The sequence below is a fragment of the Sceloporus undulatus genome, chromosome 4 (genome assembly GCF_019175285.1).
Source record: "Sceloporus undulatus isolate JIND9_A2432 ecotype Alabama chromosome 4, SceUnd_v1.1, whole genome shotgun sequence".
Taxonomy (NCBI): Eukaryota; Metazoa; Chordata; class Lepidosauria; order Squamata; family Phrynosomatidae; genus Sceloporus; species Sceloporus undulatus.
Window position 1 is genome coordinate 74,316,640 of NC_056525.1, and position 13,331 is coordinate 74,329,970.

The window sequence follows — 13,331 nt, forward strand, 5'->3', positions numbered from 1 at the left end:
GCAGTATGTACAAGAGACTTTGTTTTTTGGGAACATTCACAAAATTGTACAGAAAAACAGGAGCTGTTTAACTATCAAAAATGATGAACTCACCTTGTCAGAACTGATTTTAGAGCTCCATGCTTCATAGGCTTTCAAGATCTGAAAGTAAGACACCTCATATGACACTCAAAACCGTTTAGCTACATGGTTAACTCAGCAATATAAAGAAAAGGTGCTATTCAGCACCCAGAGCAAACATTCAGCTACAAAAGTGAGAACAAAAAGATGCAGCAGACTGAAAACTAAAGATAAAGTGCAGTGCAAGCCCTGTGTACAATATCCCTGTGTGCTCTCGTCTTCTTCACAGATAAAGATGTTAAAGAGGGTTATACAATTTTCAGCTGATTTAATGACCTACCTGTGACTGAAAGCCTTAGCAAATGTGCTTAAACACCCCTCTCCTGAAACCTTAACATTAAACACACAAAGGTCTTTAGAGCCACCCACACTCCCAAATGTATGTGCCCTCACATCATTTTAGCCCTTACGGGAACAGATTGAACACAAGTATAGAGCTAGTCATGATTCCACTTCTTTCCAATTTAAGACTGCAGGACTGCATCTGTTTAGATGTACAGTATGGAAGTTTTTCACTATTGATTGTCTCCAGGAACCACTACTTACATGAGCCACAATTACATGCAATCAAGTAATCATTCTCACACAAAAAGAAGCTGCTGAAAGAGAACCAGTGTATCCCTTGCAAGAAAAATACATACTACTTATACTCCTTAGTGGCATTAAATAGTTCTAATTTGCCCCCAGATTCTATGAGTAACATTCCACATTGTTTTCCCACCTCATCTCTTTGGAAATGGAAGAAACCTAAAGCCATAAGTATTTGGTACCTTTTTCATGGCTGTTGAGATGGCTGAACTCTCAAATTCTGTTTTGGTCACCCATCGGGATGCTGGCAGCTCCACCTCCCTGTCCCAGTTTCTCTCATCTTTATTCAGGTTCAAGAAATAGATCACATATGTTTGGCGGATATGGGAGAAAATATGGAGGACCTGGTGAAGGCAAGAGATGTACACAGAGGTCAAGAAATATACTATGGCTCAACAGCATACTCTCCCTCCTTCTCTTTGGTAAGACAGGTGAGTCTCTTGGCCAGAAAGTAAGTGAAGTGCATTCTTGTGGAGAGGGACTGAGTGGAAAGGTTTAAATGGAGCGGGGTCTCTGGGCCTCGCCTTTCTGAAGTCTACTTATCACTGCTTTGAAACAAGGAGTTGCAGATAGATCACTATCTCAGGTAAGAGTAAAGTTCAGCAGGTAATGGAAATGGTGCTTTATGGAATTACAGCCTATACCCATGCAAGGATATTTTTATATTTGAATGACTGAGCATGAGACTATTCTGAAACCAACACATCTGCAGAGTGACAATCGTTTCATCAACATCTCATAGGTAGGTGGGCTGTGAATCCCACACTGAGCAGAGGCACTGTGGCTAAAGAATGGTAGATCCTGACATTGCACATTGCTATTAATTTATATGAGATCCAATTTACCTCCCCAACATGCTGCAGATGCCCCACCGCCATGTCGCTGCCAACCCAAGTCTGGAGGTGATCTGCTAGCACTGATTTTGGTTGCTTCTCTTGCCCTGGCTCAAGTAGGAGGCTAGGAAACTCCCACAGCCCTGCCAACAGACCTAAAAGGAAGTGCACTGTTATCATAGCAAATTCATGTAGCAATTCATATAAAAATTTGTCCTGTTAGTGTCTGAAACCAAACGAACTGTAAAACTACACCAGTTCTGGAGCAAGACATAGATAAAACCCTTGAGCTGAAAACCCTAGTTCAAAAACTAGCTAAAAGCACAAACTTGATTTTCACAGGAAAAACTGAGCACTCAACATCCCCTAAAAAATCTGAGATAAATAGTTGGCTGGATAGAGTTGTTATAAAGGTTTCTGGGTTGATATAGATAATGCCCTTAAGAACTGCATTATATACATATGAAATTAGTATCATTTTAAACACATACATGGGAAGGAAAGAGCATTATTGAGGATATATGGTTGCCTTAATAAGTGAGAAACATTCCAAAGCAAATGTCTGTGTCATGGTTGAGTGCTCTATGTACTGTGGCAGTAGAAGAAGTGCTTCAAATAATTAACATTGTTTTCTTATTTCAGTTGCAGCACAGCTTCTTCACTATTGAGAAAATGACCTAGTCATACCTAGATCTGCACAAGCAGATAAACTGGAGCAAACTTTGGCACTGCAGAAACCCACTTTCTGCAGCCTCCTGCTCAGCATCTCCAACATGCTTCAACTTAAAATCTTCTGTTTCATTTTAAGGGAAGCCTCCAAATGCCCTCATAAAAGCAATCCTTCCTTGCAACATGTTGTTTTTTCTCTTTTTAAACACGCAAGGATACACTGTGGGTTTATCACATGTTTGCGCCGAAATTTATCAGATTGTTTTGGGGACTAATGTTGGGGAAGTAACCATAGTCTGCCACCCAAAAATAGTTCCTCTCTTTCAGAAATACCTATTCTTGAAGCAATTACCTGAGCTGGGTCTCTGCACAATAAGGTACTCTGGTTCCCCACCAATGCATCTCCGTTGCAGCACACATGTGGCTGTGTGTTCTATTCTAGGCTTCTTCTTAGTAGTCTTTCTAGGGAAATTGGCTACACCAAGACTGGGATCCCATGGCTCTGAAGGAGGTAGGCAGAGGGAGCAACTCCCTGTGGTGTTGGCTGCAAATGAGAAGAAAAGAATAGTTGAGTTATCTAATACACTTAGTAAAAGGCAAAGTTTTTCCCTTGACATGAATGTCTAGTTGTAACCAACTACAGGAGGTGGTGCTCATCTCCATTACTAAGCCGAAGAGCCAGCATTGTCCGAATATGACTCCAGTGGTCATGTGGCCAGCATGACTGCACCGAGTGGTGTTTACCTTCCCACCAAAGTGGTACCTATTTATCTACTTACATTTGCATGCTTTCAAACTGCTAGGCTGGCAGAAGCTGGGACTAGTGACACCTGGTAAACCAGAGTTAATCTGATGCTGCCCTCCCATGGTAGTAAATGTCATACGTGTCTATACTACTGTAAAACACCACACAAATGTTCACATGGAGTTGAACAGTTCCCCCCCAAAAAAACCACTTTTTTAAAGGACCGAAACAACCATAGCAGGTTTATGTTGGTGTCCTGAACACCTAAAAGTTTTCTTTCACTTGAGAAGAACCTGGTGGTCTGCAGTGACAACTGCCACAGAGCTCAAGAAAATTCAACAAGGAAATATTCTATTTGTTGAGCTCCAGATGACATTAGCTGCTCAGGCTGTCTTGGTTCCTAAACATTACTACTTGTCAAGAATGGTTTCTGCAGTCCTGGATCTCAGTCCATATTTCACAGAAAAGAAATGATTAGAAACTGGCATCTAAATAGCAGGGATTTTAAAGGACAGCCTGACTTTCCTGGCTATAGCCCATGCCTGTGGTAGTCTTCCTTCCTGCAGCAACTGCAGTCAGCCCTCTATATCCATGGATTCCTTATCCATGGATTCAACCATCCACAGCTTGAAAGTATTTTTAAAAAAATTATTAAATTCCCTAAGGCAAACCTTGATTTTTCCATTTATAGAAGGGACACCATTTTATTATATTATATGTCATTATATTTACTGGGACTTGAGTATCCACAGATTTTGATCTTTACAGTGGGTCTTGGAACCAAACCCAAGAAGATACCAAGGTCCCACTGTATCTTGAATAAAAGAGGGGGCTTGGTGAAAGAGAAAATGGAAGAGGGATATTTTGGAAATGAAGAACATAGTACTTCCCTACTTCTATAAACTTAATCCCCCAGCAAATATCTTGGTAATGCAAAGTCATATCAACACTCACCACATTCTTCCACATCTGTCAACTGGGAGTACTTTGAGGCAGGTTTTCCTAGCAGTCTTTCGGCAGAAACTTTCAAATCCTTCTCCGCCTGCCAAAGGTTTCAATTGTCACTGAACAGCCAAAGTGTGGGGATGTGACAGTTCTTAATTGCGCTGCCTCTAGAATTTCAGTGTTTCCAGGTTCATGATGAAACTTTGTGCTAACATAAGCTATGATTCCAATACTGAAATCAAGCCCAAGCCAGTATGGAAGACTGCTGTATGCTATGCACACAGAATTTAAAGAAATATGATGACATACACAAAGAGAGATGAAGAATAAATACACACAAGGTGAAAGATGACTGCAGCAAGCTGTTCAAAGAATCTAAGTCTACTTCCCAGCAAACATTAATCTGATTCTACAGCAGAATAACACTAAAGCATGGGGGAGAGAAAGGATCCTACTTACTCTATGATAAGCTCTGCAGTGCTGCTTCACTGGACACTCAATGCATAATGGTGTTTTGGGGGTACACACAGTTGCTCCCAATTCCATCACTGCTTGATTAAAATCACCTGGATGAGCTGGATCCACCAGAGTGTGTGCTAAAGCCCTGAGAACAGCAGCCACTCATATTAGCAAGCTGGACAGTTGTGTACAAGGAAAAAGTCTGTAATTAAATCCTTAGACTTTGCTGTCTAAAATCACAATAGGGTGTATGTGTGAAATGAGCTTGGGAGGGCTCAGAGTGAAATAAAAGATAGGGGAAGGAAGTACTCTCCACCTGCTGAGGTCCTGGAGATACTGACTGTGGTAGTGCTTGGGAGTAGTGTACTGCAATGAAAAATGATGTTGACTCCCTAACTTTGATCCATGTTAGACTGCTCTAACTGCCCTAACTCATTGCTAGGGAATTCTGGGAACTTTAGTTTTGTGATACATTTTAGCCTTCTTTGTCAGAGAGCTCTGGTGCCACAATAAACTATAATTCCCAGGATTCCCTAGCACTGAGTCAGGGCAGGTAAAATGGTCTAAAACTGGATTATTTCTGCAGTGTGTTTTGGATTCTTAGTGAGAAGTTGAAGCTGTCATAGAATGGGGAGAAGAGCCTTATTTCTCAATGTTCAGTATTTTATCACTCTCTATAGCTCCTAGTCCTTCTTCTAGAGTAATTTTTTATATAACGTAAGTTTCATTGACTTGAATGGGATATGTAAATTATTGCTTTCTTTATCATTAATCCCCTGCATAGATCTTTCCCCTGTCTTCTCAGTTACTAATTCTGTTGATCCTTGCACCAATGAAAAAACAGACTTTCTGGGATTTACATCTAACTGCACCACCCTTCTATCAGTCCACATGCAGGAATCTCCCGCTATGCTATCAGTAATGGAGGACTACAGTCTGTCCTCCATATCCATGGATTCTTTATCCACAGATTCAACCATCCATGGCTTGGGGAGAAATATATATGTAGGAGTGTGTGTGTGTGTATTTAAAAACCAAAACTTGATTTTGCCATTTTATATAGGACAACATTTTACTATGCCATTATATTGAATAGATTTTGGCATCCATGGATTTTGGTATTCACAGGGGTGAGCGGGGGTGGTTCCTGGAACCAAACCCCAGCAGACACCAAGGGCTCATTGGAGGAACTGGCTGGATCTTGCTAGCCAGTCTACTTTCCAGCTTGGATTTCATATGGTGACCAAGAGGCATTTTTTGTTGTCTTGCTTCTAGTAATTTTCCACCTTTCTTATATCCCAAAGCTATGGTTGTACTGGCACAATTCCCGCTCTTTTTCTTACCAAAGTCTGTCAGCAACAGCTGTACTTGTGGGGTCAGCACCAATGGTTCGTGCACGGCACAAGACTCGAATTACGTTCCCATCCACCACACCTGTAACCTGGTTGTGTTGGATGACAAAACATGATGACAACAAAAACAGTAACAACAACTATTCATGTACTTGTGAGACCTTGTGTTTCAAGCTTATGTCTATGTGATGACCCCATGGTGAGTGAAGGCAGTGGAAAGGCTAAGACATTGACCTATGGCTCAAGCAGGCTCTGCTCTGCCTCTTGCATCTGTAAGCAGTCTTAGGTCATCTGTTCTCTCTAAACTTCAGTCTCTTTCCTCCATCTGCAATATCAGGAATAATACTGATTAAATAATAATGCTGACTTAACTTTACTGTAAGGAATGCAAGTATAAATCGCATGAAAAGCACTGTAAACATTTGAAAGCTTTGAATATAATTTTTATAATGAAGAATAGAATTATTCTCAAAAATAATGGCAGAGGCCATAGTTCTTATTCTTAAAATAGGCTTTCATTCTTATGTGAAAAGACTTTGTCTTCTTTCTGCTTATGAAACTTTATAGGATACCAGCAAGAGAATTATGGTTGTTTGCTGTCTGTAAGGGCATCAGCAACATAAAACACAGGAGTGCCTTCTGACCACAAATAACAGCTGGAGATGAGATGAGATGCCTAGACTGCCTCAATGACTATGGGTTAGAATATGAAGGCCTGGTTGGGGAAGCAATAATCAGAAAAAGTCGGGAAATATTCCCTCCCTTTTATTTGGGGAGAGCTAGGTTTTTCTGGACTTTTATACATCTAATGTGGACTGCAAATTTCAAGGACAAGTTAGAGCCAGTGGCATTTTCTTTGTACATATCCCTAAAGAAGGGGTTGGCCAGCCCCCTCCCCCCCTGCACCCCCAATCCCAGGGCTATGTGCAGTAACAAGATGGTGGCATTCTAATGGAAGCAGATGGTGGGTCCTGACCAGAGAAGGCATTTCCCTCATTCCTCTCTCACCCCCCTTTCATTTTGCACCACCCCCCATTCCATGGGGTTTGTTCACACTACACCCAATTTAGCATTGCACATTGGGGACTTGGTATCTGTTGAGGTGTTGATTCCCACACACCCCCCGCCCCCCCCACCGCCCCGTGGAGACCAAAAATCCATGGATGCTCAAGTCCCATTAAATACAATGGCAAAGTAAAATAATGTCCCTTACATAAAATGCAAAATCAATATATGTTTTTATTACTTAGTATTTTTTTTAATATTTTCAAGCCATGGATGATTGAATCTGTAGATAATGAATTAATGGATATGGAAGCCAAATGTAACACTTTGATTGCTATTCTTTCATCCTATGGAATCCTGATTTGTAGTTTTGTGAGGTACTTAAGGAGTCTTTGTCATAGAGCTCTGAGGATTTGATGTACCATCCCTAACTACAAATCCCAGAACCCCATGGGATGCAGCCATGATAATTAAAACAAACAAGCTTCATTTATATACCTCTTCATACCGCCTAAGCAGTGTCTAAGCGGTTTACAACTGTAAGCTAATGTGCCCCCAACAATCTGGGTTCTCATTTTAGCAACCTCGGAAGGATGCAAGCCTGAGTCAATCTTGAGCCCTTTTGCTGGTCTTGAACTTGCAACCTTGTGGTTTTGAGTGAGTGGCTGCAGTACAGGCATTTAACCACTGCGCCACCAGGGCTCCTAGTGTGGTATTAAACTACACTGGTACCCCGGGTTACGAAATTAATTCGTTCCGCCGCCGCTTTCGTAACCCGGGATACTTCGTAAGCCGAATAGCCCATAGGCGCTAATGGGGAAAAAGCCGCGGCTGTGCCGCGGCTCCATTTAAAACAGCGCCGGGGTTTTTTCGTAACCTGAAAAAACCTTCGTAAGCCGAAACAATAAATCCCTATGGGATTTTTTCGTATCCCGAAAATTTCGTAACCTGGGTATTTCGTAACCCGGGGGACCAGTGTAGTATAATTGTGTGTTGTGGATATACCCAGACTTTCCTGTTCTTTATGCCGCACAAGTAGTATTTAAACCTTTTCTCTCTGCACGCTGAGATTCCACCATGCTTCCCATTGCTCTTGCCCAGTTGGTTGGTGCTGATTCCTCAGCTTTTCCCACTACCCATCAGCCTCTTCCCAAATTACAGTATGTTCCACTTCTGCTAGTCAGGTATTTGACATACTGGGCAACTGTGATGGAAAGGAAAGTGCACAGAGAGTCTATGTCACCCTTCCTATTTAAATAGAGCTCCCTGTAGTCTGTGAAACAGTTGTATGGCAAGAAGAGGTGCACAATTTTCAACAGGAGGAAAACTGTCCTTGAGCAAGGTGCACCCACTCTGTAAACTGCATTTTCCCAAACTGCTACATGGTCAACTAGAAGACTGTTGACAGAAGGACAGGCGCAGGCTGTTTACATTTAGCCTAAAGAAAAGCTGTTTGGCCAGATTGCAGCCCCATTACCTGGCCAAATGCGATGGATGCTATAGCTCCTGCAGTGTACTTCCCTACTCCTGGCAACAACTTTTGCAGTTCCTCTGCTGTCCTGGGCATATGACCTGCCATCTGTGACACCACCTATAGAAGATCAGTGAAGCAAAACAATCTAAAAATAAAGAACAGGGAAAGATGGGAAACCATGTCACAAGCAAATTTGCCACACAAAGGGCAACTATAGACAATGACGAGATACAATGTCCAGGGTCACAGGCTAAATGACAATGCTGTACAGTTGACCCTTCCAATTCATGGAGATTTGGCCCAGGACCCCCACAGATGGCAAAAAATGTGGAGAGTTTTAGCCCATATTATTAAATGGCAGAAACATCCATGCGGATGTGTCAATAAGTTCATGTGCATGAGCCACCATTAAATAATATGGGCAGTGGTAATCTACAGGCAGTCAAAGCCATGGTAAAATCTTGTGAAGCTAAAACAAGTTTTCAGAGGAAGAGCAGAAGGCAAATGTAGCAAGTAAAATATACAGTGGGGTGATTTTGGGCACAGTTTTCTCATAAAGCTTGCCTTGAGCTTTAAGGAATGCCCATAGCCCTTCAGTAATAAATTATTTGGAAACAACACTCTTGTCATCCATGAACATTTTGCTGCTAACGTTAAACCTCCCAATCAGACCTGAACAGTAACTACAGTGCCTGTTTTATATTGTACCTGAATTTTTCCAAATCAGCTATGGGAGAGAGGCAGTCAACAGCCTTCCTTTATGGCTTATTATTACAGAAAGATGTCTTCTTGCAAAAATTAAGCACTATCAATCCAAACCTACCTTACACGCACCTTCCTGGAGCCGCTTCCCTCGGGAATAGTAGCCAAGCCCAGCCCATAGCTCGTTCACCTCCTATTCCCAAAAAGAAAGAAGTTAAGAAAAATCTTAACTTGGGGAAAGAAAGAAAAAGCTCCATGTTCTAGTCACACATGCATGCGCACACATTTCAACATACAAGCATATTCTCTTTCTTACCTCTAGTGATGCCTCGGCGAGCTCCTGCAAAGTTGGCCATTTCTGCACCACAAAGAAAAAGAGGGACTTGTTTACAAAGCACAATGGATGCAAAAAGTGGTCTAGAAACCACAACCTTGCTAATGCAATTGATAAAATGCCACAGAGAAGAAAGAAGGTCAGCATCACCTGCATCCAGCGATTGTAGTAGCTGATCACAGAAGCCACTTGGGTCTGCTGGAGCATGATCTCTGATACCCACACTAAACATACAAAGGGAAGGCAGGAGCATTAGGGATATTCTGATTTTAAACTCTTTTTTGGGGGAAATGTTGACAGTATAACAAAGTTATAACTTAACTATGTTGAAATCTTTTTTTTAAAACTGTGATTCTAACCTAATTTCTTCTTCATGCCTGATTCTGCTTGGCAAGTGGAAGGTGCTGCTAAATAGACGTTAGTCACAATTGCAAGGAAAAGAGTGGTCTATATTGAGCAATCTCCTCTATCTGAAGGCTGTTCTGCTCAGGAAAACTTTGAATTCAAGATATAGACATGTTAGCCTGTACATTCAGTATGTAGAGAGACCTTGTAGCACCTTTGAGACTAATTAAAGAAAGTAGTTGGCAGCATGAGCTTTTGTATACTTAATCTACTTCCTCAGATGCATTTGCTAGCAACTTCTTTTTTTAGTTATTGTCAAGGTGCTACAAGGTCTCTCTACATTCAGGAAAACTTGTTTGACTTGAAGTTCCTTCTCTCCCTCTAAATACTAAACAACTGCTAAGACAATGCCATGCCATGACCGATTCATTGTTATACTTAATTGGGTTTAATTAACCAAAAATAAAATATTTTTCCATTCAAAAAACCTGATAATTGAAGCTACCAGTAAGGAAGTGCCATGTATGACAAAATATATTGACATGAACCCCTGAAAGTGTATAGATGACAGGAACTCCCAGAGGTTCTCTCTCTCTTTCATTCTCACCAGCATAGGCTCGTCTGTCAGCATCTGCTTCACTTGTAGCCTGTAAAATAATGATCAGGAAACTTGAGCAAACAGACAACTACCTCGTTCTTTAAAAACAACAAAGTTATTTTTACGCATCCTAGATCCTACATTACACCATACCATTTTCCTCCAGGGAAGGTCTCGTTTACATTTATTGTACCAGGTGAGTAACCTCTTACGGAAATCTTTGATCTCAGCTGCATCACTGAAGGTATGGCATAAAGAGTGTTGACTGGGCACTCCTGAAACAAAGACAAAATAGTTGTTTTTTTGTAGTGGCCACTTCTGTGTATATAATAATAATGAAAGCAAAAATATATAGCGATTAAAAAAAATAAACAACCAAATCATAACTGACAAACAGCTGAAAAGGAGCATCTCTTTTGGCACCATTTCCAAATATCTTCCAAATATCTGCCTTTTAAAACCAAGCTCAGGAATATCAGTATAAATAAACAAATGTGTATATAATAAATACATGTATAAACAAATCCTGTCTGTACTTCTCCTGACTACATGTTCTCCTGATTACATGTTTAAAATACATTTTTATTAAAAAAATAAATACCACTACTATTAAGTATCTCTCATAGACAGTACTGTATCTCTCTATTTCAATGGCCTTGATGACTACAGGAAATACTGTACTGTTAGAATATAGGCAAAGAAGGTACAGCACATGTTCTGTATTGTTTGTCACATTATATGTTGCTTGTCTCACTCTTCCTAATCCCACATCAGGAACATGCTGTATACGTATTATTCATTCCCAGAATGAGTGATGGTTTAATCCAGGAAATTAGGAAAAAAATGTGTGTGCTGTGTGCCTTCAAGTTGTTACTGACTTATGGCGACTCTAAGGTGGCCCTATCATGGGGTTTACTTGGCAAGATTTGTTCAGAGGAGGTTTGCCATTTGCCTTCCCCTGAACCTGAATCATTCTTTGAATTTATTACCAAAGGAGAAGCAGAGGAAAGTTCTAGAGTTGTTACTAAATGATTATGAAAATGGAGGCAGAAATATTATTTCCTTTTTTCATATTATATTGATTGTTTTTCTGCTTAATAAGCATATCTTTTTGTAGTCCAATCACCTTTGCAGAGTGTAACATCATCTTCATATTTCTTTGGTGATTTCTGTTGCTTTCCAATGTTCTGCTGCATTCCCAGCTTGCAGTGTGCTGATAACCGACGCTTACTCATTGCAAAGCTAGGAAAATCAGAAATAGTTTTACTGTCAGATTAAACCCTCTCATTTTAGTGTTCTGGATATCACTTTGTATATAACACCCTGGATTCCATCAATATAGGATACAAGATGAAAATAAGAATTAGGAATACAAATGCTAATGATAGACAACTCTATAATGGCACATGGTTCTTTACAAAATTAAAAGTGAAATATAATACAATCATGAGAGCCACCATGGTGTAGTGTTTTGAGCTTTGGACTGCGATTCTGGAGACCATGGTTCAAATCCTGGCTTGGCCATGGGTGACTTTTGGTAAGTCACACTCTCTCAGCCTCAGAGCATGGCAATGGCAAAACCCCCTGAAGAAACCTCCCAAGAAACCGCCATGATAGGGTCACATTAGTGTTGCCATAAGTAAAAAACAACTTCAAGGTACAAAACAACAGCATAATATAATCGTAACAATTTTTGTAGGAGTTTGGTCCATCTGTGCAACAGAAGTGAAGTAACAGACTCCGGTGGTACTAGAGTGCATCATTTGACAATGGAGATGGACAACATTAAATTATAAAATCACTCCCAAGAAAAAACATCTTACAATACACAAACAAACTTATGGAGCAGGGATAATCTTCCACTTATTATGCTGGTTTCCAACTTGCTGCCCTGCTCCCGCAAGTAGGGTGCATCTTGTTGTTGTTGTTGTTGTTGTTGTATGCCTTCAAGTAGTTTCTGACTTATGGAGACCCCAAGGCAAATTTATCATGGGCTTTCTTGGCAAGTTTCTTCAGAGAGAGTTTGCCATTGCCTTCTCCTGAAGCTGAGAGAGTGTGACTTGCCCAAGGTGGGTTTCCATGGCCAAGCAGGGAATCGAACCCGTCTCCAGAGTCATAGTCCAACAGTCAAACCACTACCCCATGCTGTTTTATTGTATTGTTCTTTTTATTGTGACCTTTGATGCCATTCTATTAACCCAATGTAAACTATACCAGGGAGATATGATGTGTTTTACATTGATTACCTTTCGGCTGGTCAGTTTCCTGAGATTACAGCCAATGCAGATAGTTTTTGTGTGGCAGCAATAGGATGCTGTCTTAATAGTAGCAGTATTATCATTTTACATTGTCTTTCTAAAATCATTGTAACACAAATATTTTATGTTTAATCCTGTTTTAAGTCTGTATTTAATATTGCATTTTAATGTGTTGCACTGCATTTTATCTATCCAATTATGCTCCCTTTTTACTGGTCATTGACTGAAATAAACACATGAGTGTACTCCACGCTGGCCCTAGGGTGCATCTACACTGTAGAAATAATGCAGTTTGAGACTGCATTAACTGCCCTGGATCAATGTTAGGGAATTCTGGGAACTGTAGTTCTGTGAGACATTTATCCTTCTCTGTCAGAGAGCTCTAGTGCCTCAATAAACTACAATTCCCAGGATTTCTTAGCACTAGCCATGGCATTTAAAGCAGTCTCAAACTGCATTATTTCTGCGGTGTGTTTCTGGGCTTTTGAACGCCATGGCTCTATCCCTGGGATTTGTAGTTTTCTCTTTGACAGAGAAGACTAAAGACCTTGTGAAACTACAAACCCCAGGATTCCATAGGAACGCTTAAATCGGTGCCAAACTGCATTGATTTCTACAATGTAGATGCAGCACATCACCAGTGGCCTGAAGCAGCACAAACCCTTCTACCCTTTCAGTTCTCCCACGAAGGATGTTCCCTCCAGGCAACATAACACAACACTTGACTAAGGGTCAGGGAGTCAGTCCTGCCCAGTCTCTGCTGCTACTCACCCTCCTCTCCTCCTCTTCTTCCTCCTGTCGCGCGTTCAACGCGGGATTTTTTAGGCGGCGGAACAGTGCAGCAGAGCCAATGGAGGAGAGGCTCCTCCTCATCCCTCAAGGCACAGAGTGGGAAAGGGCGCCA

At 41.0% G+C, this 13,331-nt stretch overlaps 1 protein-coding gene across 5 annotated transcripts in view; it reads right to left on the reverse strand.

The window, feature by feature from the left end:
- MUTYH (mutY DNA glycosylase) overlaps positions 1-13,322 on the reverse strand; it is a 14,630-nt gene extending 1,308 nt beyond the window's left edge. Inside the window, exons 1-15 of one of the 5 annotated variants that reach the window (XM_042464217.1) lie at positions 13,199-13,322; positions 11,296-11,411; positions 10,323-10,444; positions 10,179-10,218; positions 9,377-9,450; positions 9,209-9,250; positions 9,014-9,085; positions 8,194-8,307; positions 5,703-5,800; positions 4,360-4,504; positions 3,910-3,997; positions 2,563-2,754; positions 1,554-1,696; positions 891-1,052; positions 94-141 (exon numbers count right to left, since the gene is read on the reverse strand). In XM_042464217.1, the coding sequence (XP_042320151.1) occupies positions 94-141; positions 891-1,052; positions 1,554-1,696; positions 2,563-2,754; positions 3,910-3,997; positions 4,360-4,504; positions 5,703-5,800; positions 8,194-8,307; positions 9,014-9,085; positions 9,209-9,250; positions 9,377-9,450; positions 10,179-10,218; positions 10,323-10,444; positions 11,296-11,404 (1,449 nt within the window). In that variant the 5' untranslated portion in view covers positions 11,405-11,411; positions 13,199-13,322. Of the gene's footprint in view, positions 1-93; positions 142-890; positions 1,053-1,553; positions 1,697-2,562; positions 2,755-3,909; positions 3,998-4,359; positions 4,505-5,702; positions 5,801-8,193; positions 8,308-9,013; positions 9,086-9,208; positions 9,251-9,376; positions 9,451-10,119; positions 10,445-11,295; positions 11,412-13,198 lie in introns of those variants that run through there. The other 4 variants (XM_042464218.1, XM_042464219.1, XM_042464220.1 and 1 more) reach the window with 4 other exon arrangements.
- Positions 13,323-13,331: the final 9 nt, after the last annotated feature.